The 16,530-nt window shown below is 45.1% G+C and overlaps 1 protein-coding gene across 5 annotated transcripts in view; it reads left to right on the top strand.

Annotated features, from left to right (window-relative positions):
* Positions 1 to 16,530, top strand: part of PRRC2C (proline rich coiled-coil 2C) — a 117,925-nt gene that overhangs the window by 77,419 nt on the left and 23,976 nt on the right. For 4 of the 5 annotated variants that reach the window (XM_077278512.1, XM_077278514.1, XM_077278511.1 and 1 more), the window contains exons 13-18: positions 2,041 to 2,312; positions 7,179 to 7,425; positions 7,543 to 7,756; positions 8,401 to 10,695; positions 10,824 to 11,056; positions 11,832 to 11,983. In XM_077278512.1, the coding sequence (XP_077134627.1) occupies positions 2,041 to 2,312; positions 7,179 to 7,425; positions 7,543 to 7,756; positions 8,401 to 10,695; positions 10,824 to 11,056; positions 11,832 to 11,983 (3,413 nt within the window). The remainder of the gene's footprint in view (positions 1 to 2,040; positions 2,313 to 7,178; positions 7,426 to 7,542; positions 7,757 to 8,400; positions 10,696 to 10,823; positions 11,057 to 11,831; positions 11,984 to 16,530) is intronic. The other variant, XM_077278513.1, reaches the window with a different exon arrangement.

The following is a 16,530-nucleotide window of genomic DNA, read 5'->3' as shown; positions in this document are numbered from 1 at the left end:
GGAAAAAAAAAATGTTTCAAATGGGGGTACATCTTACAGTCCGAATTCAGCTTACCAGTGAAGGGATCGCCACAGGTGGAGAAGTGGTCACAGGGGCCTTTCGGTGGTCCAGGCTGGTGCGTTGGCCTCCAGGAAATCCCATCCCAGGCTGGTGCTCTGTGATTGGTCAGGGGTGGAGGCTCTGTGTCCGGGGCAGGGGCTGTGCTCCGCTCCAGAACAGTGGCTGGGCTCCGGGGCACAGGCTGGGCTCTGGGGCACAAGCTGTGCTGCGGGCAGTGGCTGGGCTCTGGGGCACAGGCTGGGCTCTGGGGCACAAGCTGTGCTGCGGGCAGTGGCTGGGCTCTGGGGCACAGGCTGGGCTCCGGGACATAGGCTGGGCTCTGGGGCACTGTCTGGGCTCTGGGGCACTGTCTGGGCTCTGGGGCACTGTCTGGGCTCTGGGGCACTGTCTGGGCTCTGGGGCACTGTCTGGGCTCTGGGGCACTGTCTGGGCTCTGGGGCACTGTCTGGGCTCTGGGGCACTGTCTGGGCTCTGGGGCACTGTCTGGGCTCTGGGGCACTGTCTGGGCTCTGGGGCACTGTCTGGGCTCTGGGGCACTGTCTGGGCTCTGGGGCACAGGCTGGGCTCTGGGGCACAGGCTGGGCTCTGGGGCACAGGCTGGGCTCTGGGGCTGTGGCAGCGGCTCTCTGGGCTCAGTGGGTGCTCCGACGGCATTTCTTCAAAGCCCGGAGGCCCCCTGCTCATCCGGCATGTTGCGGTGGCCTCCGAGAACATGGGCGCCAGGAAAATGGCCGCCGGGCTGGCGCACGCTCAGATTCAGATCTTGTTGCCGAGATCTCGCGAGACGAGATCTCGTTGACGAGATTTGAATCTGAGCGTGCGCCCGCCCGGCGGCCATTTTCCTGGCGCCTATGTTCTCGGAGGCCACCGCAACATGCCGGATGAGCGGGGGGCCTCCGGGCTTTGAAGAAATGCCGTCGGAGCCCCCACTGAGCCCAGAGAGCCGCTGCCACAGCCCCTGCCCGCAGCACAGCCACAGCTTCACCAGCATGGGAAGGGAGGCTGCATCGGGGCCGCTGCCGCATAATTTGTAAGTATATTCCGACTACAAGACGCACCCCCATTTTCCCCTTACATTTTTGGGGAAAAAAGTGCGTCTTGTAGTCCGAAAAATATGGTAATGCTGCACAAAGGTTAATAATGGCCCCATAAGATGCTCTATAGAAACATTTGCCCCATACAATGCTGCATAAAGCTTAATAATGGCCCCATAAGATGCTCTATAGAAACATTTGCCCCATATAATGCTGCATAAAGCTTAATAATGGCCCCATAAGATGCTCTATAGAAACATTTGCCCCATACAATGCTGCATAAAGGTTGATTATGCCCCATATGCTGTTGCTGCTATTAAAAAAAAAATAAAAAAAAAATGGCATACTCGCCTCTCGTCACTCAGGCCCCCAGCACTTGCGATATTCACCTGTCCCCGTTCCACCGCCAGGTGCCGCTCCATCTTTGTTCAGGCAGAGGGCAGTTTGCACACTAACCACGTCATCACGCCCTCTGACCTGAACATCACAGCCAGAGAATGCGGAAGACGGAGCGGCGCCCAGCGGTGGAACGGGGACAGGTGAATATCGCGCAATGCTCACCCTCCCCTGTTATACTCAACTCCTCCCGTCGCGGTCCCTGCTTCTCAGTGACTGATGGTCTCGGTGCCGCCAGCTTGTTCCGGTGTTCAGCGGTCATTGGTACCGCTCATTAAAGTAATGAGCATCCATATTCATTACTTTAATGAGCGGTACCACTTTACCGCTGAACACAGGAAGAGCAGCCGGAGACAATCGGAGATGCAGGGACCGTGCCAGGAGCAGGTGAGTATGTGACGGCCGCCGCCCCCCTGGGACAATGACTAGAGTATAAGCCGAGACTGGCACTTTCAGCTTAAAAAATGGGCTGAAAATCTCGGCTTATACTCGAGTATATACGGTAATTATTCACAATCTAATATGGTGATTGCTTTTTTTTCTTTCTAGTAGTAACAGAAGAACCACCTTTTACTAGGAAGGATAGCATTTCAAGTGACAGAGCGGACACCCCTCCAGCCATACCTATTCAGCTTCCAGCACCTATTGTTCAGCCGCCTTCAGTTCCATCTTCAGTGTCCAGTCTGCCACCTTCCCCGTCAGGGCCTGTGATGCCACATGAGAATGAACCTGAAAGTGGCACACAAACGCGCCCTCCGCTTTCTTCTGGATACTCAAAACAGTTTCAGAAATCGTTGCCTCCAAGATTCCAGAGACAGCAGGTACAATTCAGTAAACTTATATTGCTGGTTGTGTGACATTACTCTTACTTGTAGACAAGGCTGTGGAGTCTGAGTCGTGGAATCAGTTAGTTTTGGTTGTAGTCGTTAGAAATGTTCCGACTCAGCTTTAAAAAAAAATGTATTAATATTTCATAATTGAACTTCCATATGAATTTTATAAATGTTACTCAAATATATATGTTCTATCAAACTATGAACAACAGTGATAAGCAGTTCTGCTGGAGATAGACATGTCTTAGGGTACCGTCACACATTGAAATTTCCATCGCTACGACGTTACGATTCGTGACGTTCTAGCGATATCGTTACGATATCGCTGTGTCTGACACGCTACTGCGATCAGACACCCTGCTGATAATCGTACGTCGTAGCAGATCGTTTGGAACTTTCTTTCGTCGCTTGATCACCCGCTGACATCGCTGGATCGTTGTGTGTGACAGCGATCCAGCGATGTCTTCGCTTGTAACCAGGGTAAACATCGGGTAACTAAGCGCAGGGCCGCGCTTAGTAACCCAATGTTTACCCTGGTTACAAGCGTAAACGTAAAAAAACAAACAGTACATACTCACCCGTCGGTGTCCTTCAGGTCCCTTGCCGTCTGCTTCCTGCTCTGAGTGCCGGCCGGAAAGTGAGAGCAGAGCGCAGCGGTGCTGCGATCTGCTCTCACTGTGCGGCTGCACTCAGAGCAGGAAGCAGACGGCAAGGGACCTGAAGGACACCGACGGGTGAGTATGTACTGTTTGTTTTTTTACGTTTACGCTGGTAACCAGGGTAAACATCGGGTTACTAAGCGCGGCCCTGCGCTTAGTTACCCGATGTTTACCCTGGTTACCCGGGGACTTCGGCATCGCTCCAGCGCCGTGATTGCAACGTGTGACCGCAGTCTACGACGCTGGAGCGATGATTATACGACGCTGCGACGTCACGAATCGTGCCGTCGCAGCGATGAAAATTTCAATGTGTGACGGTACCCTTACTTCTTGTGTGTCACTGTTCTCCACTGCCCTTATCTAATCTTATACTTGGTTACCCTCATGGTGCCCCAACCCCCCTACTTTACAATGTATGAAACTGAAAGTGAAAATGTGTTGCAAATTCTTAGTAGTAAAGCTCCTCCTCTAGACTAGATGTTAACTAGGTGTGCGTCTTCCAAGCATCTCACAGCTGCTACTCAGAAGAGGAAGACTGTAAGAAGTATTATCCTTTCAACAAACTTTGCATCAGTTAACTGTGAGTACATGTGGAATAACAGTATTACTGACCACTATATCAGTTGTACGACCTGGCAATAATTTTGTACAATTGTTTTTAGGAAAAACAATTGTCATTTGGATTGTGAATGCAGAATTAAAAACCTGAGAATGTCAAAGAAGCGTCACATTAAATCAGCTGTATTTGAACATTTCACCATCACTCAAGATAGAAAACATTGTCTGTCAGTGTATGACATGATCCAGACGAAAACAAATGCTGTGAAGCCAAGATCAGTGCATATTCAGGCAAAGATAAAAATGCTCCTACCAGAGCTTCTAATCTAAAGAGACATTTACAGCGCTTTCATCCAGAAGTACTGAAAGCAGTGGATGAGAAAGACTGCATCCAAACCAATGAACCAGTGCCCAACTCTTCCAGCCAAACAAAGGAGCAGAGAACTTTGCAGCCATCAGTTGCAAGATATTTTGTCAGTGACAAAGTTACTGTGACAATGACAGTAGATACATTTAAAAAACAGATCATAGAGCTTGTTGTAAAGGATAGTGTGCCTATTTCATTATTTTCACAACCCGCTTTTATGTGTCTGAATGGGGAAATGACCCGCAAGCTTGGTGTTTCTCTGGAGAGAGAGAGTATTAGAAAATTAGTAATCGAAGAAGCTTTTAAACAAAAGGAAGAATTTAAAAAAAAACTCTCAAGGGACGCTTTCTGTTTCTTAAAATGGATGCCTGCACACGTCACAGAGTGAACTATTTTGCCATCAATGTCCGATTTGTTTGTGACAAAAATGAAATAGTTACCAAGACATTGGCAGTAAAAGACACCAAAGCTCATCACACCAGTGAGTTTCTCCAGGTCTTGGTGGAAAAGGTTCTGCAAGACTATGAACTTAAAAAAAGAGCAAGTTCTTTCTGTCGTAACTGACAATGCTTCAAATATGATAAGTACTATTAAGCTAATGAATGGGAGTAATGATGGTGACCAGCAGCTAGAAGAACATTCTGGGTCCACAGACACAGAAATGTTTGAAATAGAGGAACACAGTATTGTAACTGAGGAGCAAACTGAAGTTGCTTCAGATGAACAGCAACATGATAGTTTAGATGATCTTGTTGAAACGGTGTCAATACGTTCTTTCATTCATCACATGCGCTGTGTTGTGCATACGCTACAGCTGGCTATAACAGACAGTCTGCAAGAAGGACATGCTGCTGCACTGATTGGCAAGGTGAGAAAATTGGCTACTGTTGTCAGAACCCCTAAAGTTGAATAAATTTTGAAGAGACCTGCTGGAAAAGGTGCAATTATTGATCAAGCCACACGATGGGGCAGTACTTACTTAATGATTCAGCGCTTGGTTGAACTGAAAACCTTTCTTGTAGACATGGCTAACCCTCAACTGACGCTAAATGAAAGTCAGTGGAATCAGGTGACTGAGCTGGTACAATTGCTAGAGCACCCATTTACAGTGACTAAAAAATTACAAGCAGAGGACTTAACTCCAGGTATTTTCTTTAAAGGAGTGGAAGAACCTGATGTTTCGCCTGTCCCAAAGAGGAGGGTTAATTGCAAGTGGCATTGCTACATCAATGAAACGGAGAGAGGAGCTACTATTACAAAATAACATTCTTTTTTGCAGCTGTTTATGTAGACCCAATGCATCAGATTCTTCTAGATGATCAACCGCTAACTAAAGGAAAAGAAGCTCTGTTTGCAATAGCAGTAAGGATGAAAGGGTTGCAGAACAGTCAGGAGGAACAAAAAGAATTTGGTCGTCCTGCCACAGCTTCACCCTCATCAACTGATGAAGAATTTAATTTCGAAAAATATTTGGATCACAAGGACCGTGCAAAGCGTTCCTGCATAGAAGAAAAGTCATCCCCATCAAAGAACACAGCCAGTACATTTCAGCAGAATTTTTCATGTGCACTAAAAGAAATTGAGAAATTTGACCGTTCATCAAAAATAACAGTGCAACAAGCGATTCCTCTGTATCCTGACATTGTCAGAGATGTTGCCCGAGTGGTTACTGCTTTGCCACCAACCCAAGTTAGTGTAGAGAGGTTGTTCTCTGCTCTCAAAATAATTAGATCAGATTTGAGGGCATCCATGAAGGAGGATCTGACAGAGGCAATACTTTTTCTGAGGACAAATTTATAGATTTCTTCTTATTAACTGCATAACTGTGTTTATTGCATATTTACTTACAAGAGTTTAGAAAAGTTTATAAAAGTTATTTGCAATATTCTAATTGTATTCCAATAAATATAGTTTTTGCTCTAAGTGGTCTGATTACTTATATGATGGTGAGAAACTGAATAAGCAAGATGTTAATATTTTACAACAGTACATTTATTGTTACGAATTGGCCATTTATGAAGGAGCCGGAGCCTGATAAAATCCAGGAGTCGGAGTCGCAACTGTGGCTTACCGACTCCACAGCCCTGCTTGTAGACGTTGCAAAATCGTGCACCTTGCCCACCGATTGCTATGTCAAAGGAGATGTGCCAACTGAAATACTTGCATACGTAGGTAGCCAAAAGGCTTATTCAGCCCTCAGATTTTGCCTAAAAATACACCAACTTTTATCCCTCAAAATTAATGAAAGAATTCAGTGAAATCTCATTTCTCCTCCATCGTACTCAAATGGATCCACAATACAGAGACGTCAGATGATGTATGTGTATTATATTTCCTCAAGCCATCAAATATGAGCCTGCACTTATTTACTGTGAAAAGCCATCAGTTCAGGTATTTTCCCACAGTCAGTAAGCACTGCGGATTGGACTCTGCATACATCCGCAGCGGCCAGATGTGACGGCATAGTGGACGGGATTTGAAGAAGTCCCATCTCCACTATGCGTTCAGGGACGCCTCTGACTTCCCTGCAGAGATGGAAATGTGACGTATCTTTCGAGACTGCAGCATGTCCGTTTATCTTGTGGAGACTGGAGCGTCTCCACAAGATAAATTTCTCATCCAATGTATTGGGCGCGGTGATTCCTCATGGTTCAATAAACACATGCAGAATCACCTGCGTTCAAAAGCCGGCAGCGCTTTGGATGCAGCAGACATGTGCTGCGTCCAAAGCGCTGCTGATTTCCTGACCGTGGGAACATACCCTAAAAGTAATAAACATGTAGTACTCGTTTCGGTCTAGCATTAACTTTAGCCTACTATCACACGATCAGTATTTGGTCAGTATTTTGCATCCGTATTTGTGAGCAAAATCCAGGTGAGAAAAAGTATAATAGAAACATTTCACCACTTCTCTATTTATCACCCAGTCCTGGTTTTGGCTTACAAATACTGATGTAAAATACTGACCAAATACTGATAGTGTGACTGTAGCCCCAAAGGTATTTTTACACGTGGCGGATGCTATGCAGAATTTCCTGCCTGAAAATCTTATCGAATGTTATCCACAGTCCTCACAAAAAGTGTATGGATTTTAAATCCACTGTATGTTTGTTTTATCCTTTGGAACAAATCTACACGCAACACATTTATGATGGAGATGTGCAGCAAAATCCACAGTAGAAAATTTGTGCATGTGATTGTACCCTTGTGTTTTTGAGTGGAGGAGTCATTTAACATTGCAAATATTTGCTGCTTACTTTGTATTTTTAGGAACAGATGAAACAGCAGCAGTGGCAGCAACAGCAGCAGGGCGTACTATCCCAGCCAGCCCAGTCCCAACCTTCCAGCAGCCCTGTCCCCCCACCACAACACAGGCCTCTATACCAGCCCTTAGGACCACATCCGCAACATTTGGCTTCCATGGCCTTTGATCCTCGCTGGCTAATGATGCAACCTTATATGGATCCTCGGATGATGTCTGGAAGGCCAACAATGGACATTCCACCAATGCATCCTGGTATGATCATCACAGGTTTTTCTACCTTATCACTTAATACCTATTAAGGAATTTGTGTAGAATCTCCTTGTGTTTTTTTAACAAATTATATGAACTCCTTATACTCTCTTTCTACAGGAATGATACCAACCAAACCTCTAATGAGGCGTGAACAAATTGAACCCGCAACATCTGCTTCTGAACCCTACGAACACATGGCTCGATCTGTTAGAGACCATGGTGTCCCAATATCTGAGCCTCGCATGATGTGGGGAGCTGAGCCTTACTCCCACCCAGACGGCGCACAGGTTTCTTCCTCTGCTAAAGAGCCTGACGAGCCTGAAGATTACAGGTATGCTTGTATGTCAAAGCATAGCATTATGCAATCCGTGTAAAGCCGTACATGATATTGATTCTGAAATCTATATACCGCATTAGAGGTTCGTTAATACCTTCTCGACATCTATCGTACCAGTATGGTGCATCAGGAAGCACAGCTCATCAGATATAAACGTACATACAGATCGGGGTACATATTTGATAGAAAGCATAGGTTACGAAGCCTTTGTTATCTACGGAATCCGGTCTGTGCTCCTGCTCACACTGACTCCAGTCTGCCGAGATCGGCACTTCTCTATTGTGTGAGCAGTGGGGTCTCAGGAGCTGGTCCCCCACCAATTCATGTGCCTGCTGCAAAAGTCTCTGCTTTCTATTGAGTCCAATCTGTGTGCGCACTCCTGTCTGCTGAGCTGCGCACTTCTCAGTGGTCTGTTGTTCAATCGATGGGGGTCTCGGGGCACCAGATCACCACCAATCTGCAGGCAGTTCAAGTACCTGCTAAATATAAAAAATAAGTCAGAAAATGTAGTTACTCTTTTATGCAGTTGTACTGTTATGAAGCTTTAGGTATATTTGATTTATGAATTGGGTATATTCAGATTTTGGCATTTGCAAATACTAATCTTTAACATGTTATTTATTTTTGGTTTTATTTAGACCTGAAACACCACTGGACCAAGATGCTATCACTGAAAACTACGCGTTGGACCACAGTCCATTTGAGCCCCAGCACAAAACTGATTTCTTTTCAAGAACACGAGAGCCAGATCTTCACAGTGCACCTACTAGACTTACAGAGCCTGTTCAACTACCTCAAGCAGAAGAAAAAGACCCAGGAATGTCCACATATGAACCATCAGAGAAGTCTGCACCGACTGAAGAACCGTCTCACATTGAAATTCAGCCTGTGCTAACCAGGACTTTATCCAGTGAGTCAGCTCACACTCACAAGCAAGAAGAGAGGAGGGTGGATCCCATACAGATGAATGCTAAAGTATCTGTTAGGCCCCCGGAGCCTGCAAAAGAATCCATAGATGATAAACCGAGGAAAGAAGGTTTTTCTAAGCCACTAGATCTATTAAAGTCAGAAAAGCCTTTCAAACCCAAGTCTGAAACCAGGTGGGGCCCAAAACCAGGATCCCGAAACCGAGAAGAAGGTATGGATAGACCAGTAAGACGATCTGGCCCCATTAAGAAACCTATTCTTCGTGACATGAAAGAGGAACGTGAAATGCGAAAAGAAAAGGAGGAAGAAAAGTTTGGGTATGAAAAACCTATGAAACCAGAAAAAGTTGAAAAGAAAGTACCGCCACAGCAGCCAGTGCCAAGTTCAGCATCAGCAATAAGTAAAGCTGAGCAAGATAAGCCTTCACTTGATACTGCTACTCTTTCTAAAGTGTCAAATACTAGCACATTACATTCAGAAAAGTCATTGGATAATGCTTCAGATTCGATACCCAAGCCTGTCGCCCAACCAGCTCCAACCACTCAGCCAAGTAAGGAGGATAAAGTGGTGCGTGTGGTAAGCAAGGAAAATAAAGACCTGCCTCCTGAAAAGCCCAAATCTGATACTAAACCTCCATTAGCATCTCAGCCTCCTTATGCAATGGTGCCACATCGAAGAGACCAAATGCTTCCTCCAAGGGCTTACAGAAAAGAGGCTAGAGACAGAGACTGGTTTCCTGATCAGGGATACAGAGGTCGAGGCAGGGGAGAGTATTATTCCAGAGGTAGAAGCTATAGAGGTTCGTATGGAGGCAGAGGACGCGGAGGCAGAGGACATAATAGGGAATATCCACATTACAGAGATTCTAAGGCACGGTGTGATCCAGCTCCCCCTGGAGCTTTAAGACGCAGGGATGAAAGCGAAACACGTAGTGAAAGCTCAGATTTTGAGCTGATGCCGAAAAGAAGACGACAACATGGTTCTGAAACAGACTCTGATAGTGAAGCTCGTGAAAGTGCAAGTGACACTCCTCTTTCAGATAAGGAGACTTCCAGCAGAAGCAAATCTTGTAGAGATGATCGCCCCGATATCAAAAGAGCACCTAAATCTGTTTCTACTTTGAAGTCCGAAGCTGGAACTTCAAGGGCAGAAATCAGACCACCCGAAAGGCACTTCTCCAGAGAAGATGACTCTCGAATAAGACCTGGCTTTTTGCCAAAAGGGGAGCCTTCTCGTAGAGGTAGAGGAGCTGGAAGTTTTCGCCGTGGTGGCAGGGAACCCGGCATGCGTCCAACTCGTCCTCCCCCACCTAGAAGATCTAATTATAGAGAAAATCACTGGATTCCACGGCAGCAGGATTCAAGACCACCACCACCTCCGCGTATGGATGATGGTGAACACCGACATCAAGATCACCATCTATTACCAGCTGGTGATAAGAGACCACCTGTTAAGTTTGAACGCAAGTTTGACCCCTCAAGAGACAGACCAAGGAGGCAAAGACCTACACGACCACCCAGACAGGATAAGCCTCCACGATTTAGACGATTAAAAGAGCGAGAGAGAGAAGATGCTGGCAAACCAGTAGAAGTCAGTGGATCTTCTAATCAAGGAGTGCCAGCCTCAAATAGTGTCCATGAATTCCCATCAGATTTTTCGGGTAACAAGACACCAGATTTGTCTAATCATAACTCTTCAGACCAGGCCAATGAGGAATGGGAAACTGCTTCCGAAAGTAGCGACTTTAACGAGCGAAGGGAAAGGGATGAACGGAAAGCAGCAACTTCAGCCAGCGTCCAATCACCAGCCCCTAGCAAAACAACTGATGGTTTGGCACAATCGCCACCCAAAAGGGAAAGCGCAAAAAGAAGTTTCTCCAGTCAAAGACCGGGCATGGATCGTCAGAATCGACGTGGCAATACAGGTGCTCCAAAACCTGGTCGGCATTACTCTGGTCCCAGGGGTGAGAGGCGAAGCGGAACATCATTGCAAAGGGGAAAACGAGGGTGAGAAACCTGTTTCATGTTGATGGATGTATTGCTATGTGGTGCGTAATGCAAAAAGTTTTCTTGATGATTTATCTTAATCTTTGTAATTAATTACAGTCATAAGTTTTTTCTTATTGAACCTCTAGGACAGTCGATGACCAGACCTCAGGATTAGGGGCAGATACATCAGGTGGCAGCGGCAATGCTCATCATCACTATCACAACTATCACCCTCATCCTGAAGATGGGAGCACCTCATCCCAATCAAAAACAGCCAAGGATGCTGCTGGCAAGAAGAAGGAAGAGCCCAAGCTAGTTGTCAAGAAACCTAAAGAAAAAGTAGATGCCTTGTCACAGTTTGACCTGAACAACTATGCAAGTAGGTTTCCTGTTTTAGCTTTCTTACCATGCATGATAAAAGGTTTGTTTGTATTATTGTTTTGTTGCTTTGCACAGTATGGCAGGTACCAATTAACCTTCCTTTGTATTTTGGGAACATTTGTATTTCTTTTTGCCTTCCTGCAGAAGGTAACAGTTTACCTAGATCTAATATTTGCAATGTAATTGAAGGGTTTTTTATAATTGTATTTCCTGTTTTTGGCTATTTTCTGTCCTCTGTCAGAACCTATTTTTATTAGCATTATAAGGCAATAATTACTTAATAGGACTCTAGTAATAGGACCAGTAACTGAAATAAACCTCATACAAAGTTTTCTTTAAAGGCGTTGTCCACTTCCTCGACAACCCTTTTTAAGGGAAGTTGTCCCCTCTTTTATAATAAAAATAACAGCGACCTCCCACACCGGTACTGTTTCAGGGATGTCGGCATCGGGGCTTGCGTGACATGTTACGCGAGTGCTGCAGCCGATCAGTGGCCGCTCTGTCTGCTTCACTCTCACTTCAAATGGACAATAGTCTAAGTGGAAGTAATGAGACTGCAGTAGCCCAATGGGGGCTGCAGGGCTGACATGGCATAACAATGTCAGGGGAGCCCCGGAGCTGATGTAGCCGGAGCGGCGCCAATGCAGGAGGCGAGGATATGTTATTTTTAATTTAATTGAGGGACTCAAGGGGTTGTTCAGGCAGTGGACAACCCCTTTAAGCTGTTGCACATAGTGCTTCTTTTACCTGTGCTCCACTTTAATGTGTTTTAGGTGTTGTAATAATAGATGATCATCCTGAAGTAACCACTCTAGAAGACTCTCAGTCCAACCTCAATGACGGCTTCACAGAAGTGGTCTCCAAAAAGCAGCAGAAACGTCTGCAAGATGAAGAGCGCAGGAAGAAAGAAGAGCAAACGGTAAAGGTATAATCTTGTAACTGCGGAGCACTTGTAGGCATGCTCACAAGTGTGTGAGGCTTTACTGCACCCTATAGTGCTGACTGATGGGCAGTGAGGATTCAGCGAGATTCTTTCTTGCTTGCTTTATAGGGTTATTTAGTTGCAGCCTTTTGTGGCTGAGATGGGAATAACTCAATCATGATGCTGGGATATGTTTTCATAACATCCTTGGAAATGAAGAATGAGTTAAGGAAACCACAGATACATCTATTATAGGGGGCTCCTGGATGGTGTTATTCCTGTTGCAGCTTTGAAATGGATAGTATCTCTACAGTTCTGAATAGCATCATTTTTTTTTCTTGCGATATGAGCAGTCATAATTTATTAGCCATTTTCCTTGAATTTTTATTTATTTTTTTTTTTTTTCTTTACTCCATTGTGGGTTGTTTTTTTTTTTTGTTTGTTTGTTTTTATTGCAGCATTGGAGTGGTGCCACCAGTCTAAGTTCCCTGTCCCTAGTATTACACTTACCGGCTGCTGTCTTAAGCTGTTCCCAGCCTCTCTGGGCCCGTGCCACCATCTTGTGACCGCAACTTCTGACTGACCGGAAGTCAGAGGTAACGGTCACAAGTTCTCAATGTAAGTCTATGGGGCCTTGTTCTGGGCTGTTATAGACTTACATTGATTAGTGACTTCTGGATCACCCAGAAAATACTGGAGCAATTAGACAGGTCATAAACTACTGGAGACCGATAAAGGCAGCGGCGATAATGGAAGAGGACGGCAGCTAGTAAGAATAAGACCGGATAAAGGAAGTGAAATTAAGAAAAGCTAGAGTGGTTAAAGGGGTTGTCCAGTCCAAATTGATAATTCTGCAGTCACTTTGTATGACTGCAGTCTTATGAATCCTCCCAGCGCACACAGTGTGTGCTGCATAGATTTGCCGGTTTCTGAGCCGGGACCAGAGGGTATGTACGGGTTATACATACTCCCAATACTCCCAGACAGTCTAGTGAGCGTGGCTAACTAGAGGGCACAGCCTTGCTTTATACAAGTGTATGGAGAGCAAGGTCGTGCCCCCCAGTCGTGAGTATATATAGTGCATACACAGGGCCGTATTTAGAGTTTATGCTGCCCTAGGCACTCACCTATTGGTGAGTATGACACTATCGGCAGTGACTTTGGCAAAAACACTATCGGCAGTGACTTTGGCAAAAATCGCTGATGTATAAACACATGTTTATGCACCACATTAAGTCTGTTCTGCAAGGCCTGGACATGGGCTGTCATAGCACCGTGTTGCATTTGTAGCACCTGTGGGAAGTACAGACCAGTCTTTGGCAAACTACTAAACAGGACTTCAAAAAGGGGACAAGCCTGTCTTTCTATTTGGAGTGTGTCTAACTAGAAAGAGTGCAAGAGACAAGCACTCTACCCCGCTCTTTCCTGTGTCTGCCATGGCTTCTGAATTTTCAGTTTAAGTGTCCCATTTAGTGTTTCCATTTTCCCACTACTTTGTTGTCTATATGGTGCATGATATGCTTGCTGTACTCCCAGGGCCTGCAAGTGTGTACCCCTACCGCTCTTTGTGGTTTCTGGGACACCATACCTGCAGATCAGTTCTTTCATTAGGTTGTCTGCAGTCGCTTTAGTATTTGCACATTTTACCAGATAGGCTTCCAGCCAACCAGAGAAGAGATCTACACATACTAGGACATTTTTCACACACTGTAGCTGTATGTAGCCCGTCTGCAGTCTCTGAAATGGGTAGAGAGGCCTGGGTGTCGCTTTCTTAGGGATTTTTACTGTTTTACCAGGGTTGTGCTGTGCACAGATGAGGCATGACCGTACGAGCTTTGCTGCTGCGTAACTGAAACCAGGAGCGATCCGGAAGGCATGTGACATTTTGAGGTGTGAGTGGGGCCAAGTGTTGCTTGTGCCATAATTAGGAACAGGGACCTTGGTATATACAATTTATCCTTATTCTCCCAAAACTCTTCTTGAGTTCAGCTCAGCTCCCATTCTCCCCCGTGTTCCTTCTCTGTTTGGGCAGCTGGAGGGATTTCAGGACATCTAGGCTCAGTGTGGCTGGAATACGCTGACTCTCCGCCACTGTCCACTGCTCCCTAGGCCGCCTTGCTGCTACTTTAGCAGCCTCGTCCGCCCTTCTGTTGCCCTCTACCTCCACAGAGTCACCGTCCGTGTGTGCTGTTACCTTGACGATGCCAACCTGGACTGGTAACGTCAATACCTCCTCTAATTGTTTCATCAGCTCTGCATTTTTAATGGGCTTACCGGCTGATGTAAGAAACGTTCTGCTTCTCCAGACAGGGCAATAATCATGGGATATTCCCCATGCACAATTCGAATCTGTGTAAATATTGGCGACTTTACCTGCAGCAGCTCTACACGCCTCAGTGAGCGCCTTCAACTCAGCCTCCTGCACCAACATGTGTGGAGGGAGTGGTTCAACTCGGATTACCTCATGTGAGGATACTACTGCATGTCCAGTGTAGAAAATCGCCCATCCTGGTGGTATCTGGAGCCATCTACAAAAATAAAACTTCAAAATATGCATTAGGAACAGGTTTTTCATGAACATATGTAAAACATACTGTCTCCTGACTCATCAGTTCCTATGCAGTCATGTTTGTGCGTCATGTCAACGTACCAGTGTACTTTTTTTTTTTTTTTTTTTTCTAACGCTGTCACCAATTCCCCCTTTTCTGAATCCACAGGCAGATGAGTGGCTGGATTCAGAACACTATGTCTTTTGAGGGTGACGTATTCAGGAATTAGTATTAGAACACATTCGAGTCTGATCTGTCTATTCATAGACAGGTGTTTTGGTTGAACTTGTACAAGTATGGCATTAATGTCATGTGGGGAACAAATTGTCAAAAGAAAGTCAGTGTGAGCTCACATGCCTAGCAGTAGTACAGCAGCTCTACAACACGGACACACGTAGGAGACCCTCTAATCACTGGGTGTAATTGTGCTGAGTAGTAAGCTATTGGTCTCTGTTCCTCTCCACATTGCTGTGTCAGTACTGCGGTAGCATGTCCTCCCTGCTCTGTTCAAAATAAGAAAAATGGCTGATCATAGTTTGGAATGCCTAAGGCCGGGGCTGGCACAATGAGCAGCTTCAGAGAATCAATTGCTTCTTGAGTGAGATTGTAGGGGTTTGATGACAACCTGTCATAGAGTGGTTGCGTCATTTGTGAAGCAGACCTTATCCAAGGCCTACAGTAGGTCACCAAACCTAGGAAAATACGTAGATGCTGGTGTGACCTGGGTAAAGGGAGATTTTGTATTGCCTGTTTTCTGTCTTCAGTCAGGTGTCTTGTACCTTCAGCAATACAATGTCCCTAAAAATGTCACCTTTTGTTTGCAATACTGTAATTTGTCACGGGAGACTTTGCAACCCTTCTCTGCCAAAAAACACAGCAAGGAAACTGTAGCTTCCTTGCAGGACGTCTGGTCCGGGCAGCAGAGCAAGAGGTCATCCACGTACTGCAATAGTACAGTCTGTGGATGAGGTGGTTGCCACTGCTCAAGAATCCCTGCCATCGTTGTTGAATAGATGGTTGGGGAGTTCTTTCCCCCTTTTGGGAGGACCGTCCAACAGTGTTTGTTTACCTTCGTAAGTAAAAAAGAAAAGATGCTGTCAGTCAGGGTGCAGGGGTACAGAGAAGAATGCATTTGCCAAATTAATGACTGTGAAACATTTTGTGACCGTACGGTGTGTGTATTAGGAACAATTGAGATCACACTCACTGTACATCATTAATGGCCTGTAAGTCATGAACTATTCTGTGTCAGGGGAACCCTTGGGTCCTTTTTCTTTTTAATGGGATACAAAGGGGTGTTGCTTTAACCAAAGAGGAGTGGTTCCTTCTTTTAATTTAATCATGACAAGGGGAATGGGCAGCCGACCCATATCAGATTTTCCCCTTGCCCAAACGGTATCTGGTACCTGACTCTTTTCCCTGTCCTCAGACATTCTGGTGTCAGGTATTACTTTCACTACTCTTGCCATATACACCATTTCTGCAAATTTACACAAGTGTTTATATAAATCACACATTAATGACCAAATATTATTTATACCCGTATTTGATTGGGTAGAGTACCTCTTAAGAAAACTAAATTTGATTCACAAAATATGTTACCAAAAGAAAATTATATATATGAAAATATATATATTTATGAAAGATACTGAGTCGTAAAAAGGGGGAGCCCAATGCCATAGGCCACAGCAAAGCACAAGCTTATTTTAAGAAGGTAGAAGCCCTATGTAAATCCATAACTATCAGTTCCAAATATAAAAAGAAGGGATTTGAAAACTACCAAATATCAATACCAGTTGCTTGCGATAAGGTATAGGAAGTGGAAAAGACAAACAGTGATTATGGGTTGAGCCAATATAATGAATGGCTAAAATACTATATATCATATGAAGACAACCTAGAAATACACGGTAACTATACCATCTTGTGTAAGGAAACTACTAAACTGGTAAATTAAAGGGCACCTGTCACCCTGTTTTTTCGGTATGAGATAAAAATACC

The sequence above is a fragment of the Ranitomeya variabilis genome, chromosome 8, assembly GCF_051348905.1.
Source record: "Ranitomeya variabilis isolate aRanVar5 chromosome 8, aRanVar5.hap1, whole genome shotgun sequence".
Taxonomy (NCBI): domain Eukaryota; kingdom Metazoa; phylum Chordata; class Amphibia; order Anura; family Dendrobatidae; genus Ranitomeya; species Ranitomeya variabilis.
The sequence above is the reverse complement of the archived record's forward strand: the minus strand, read 5'-3'. Positions and strand labels throughout refer to the sequence as shown.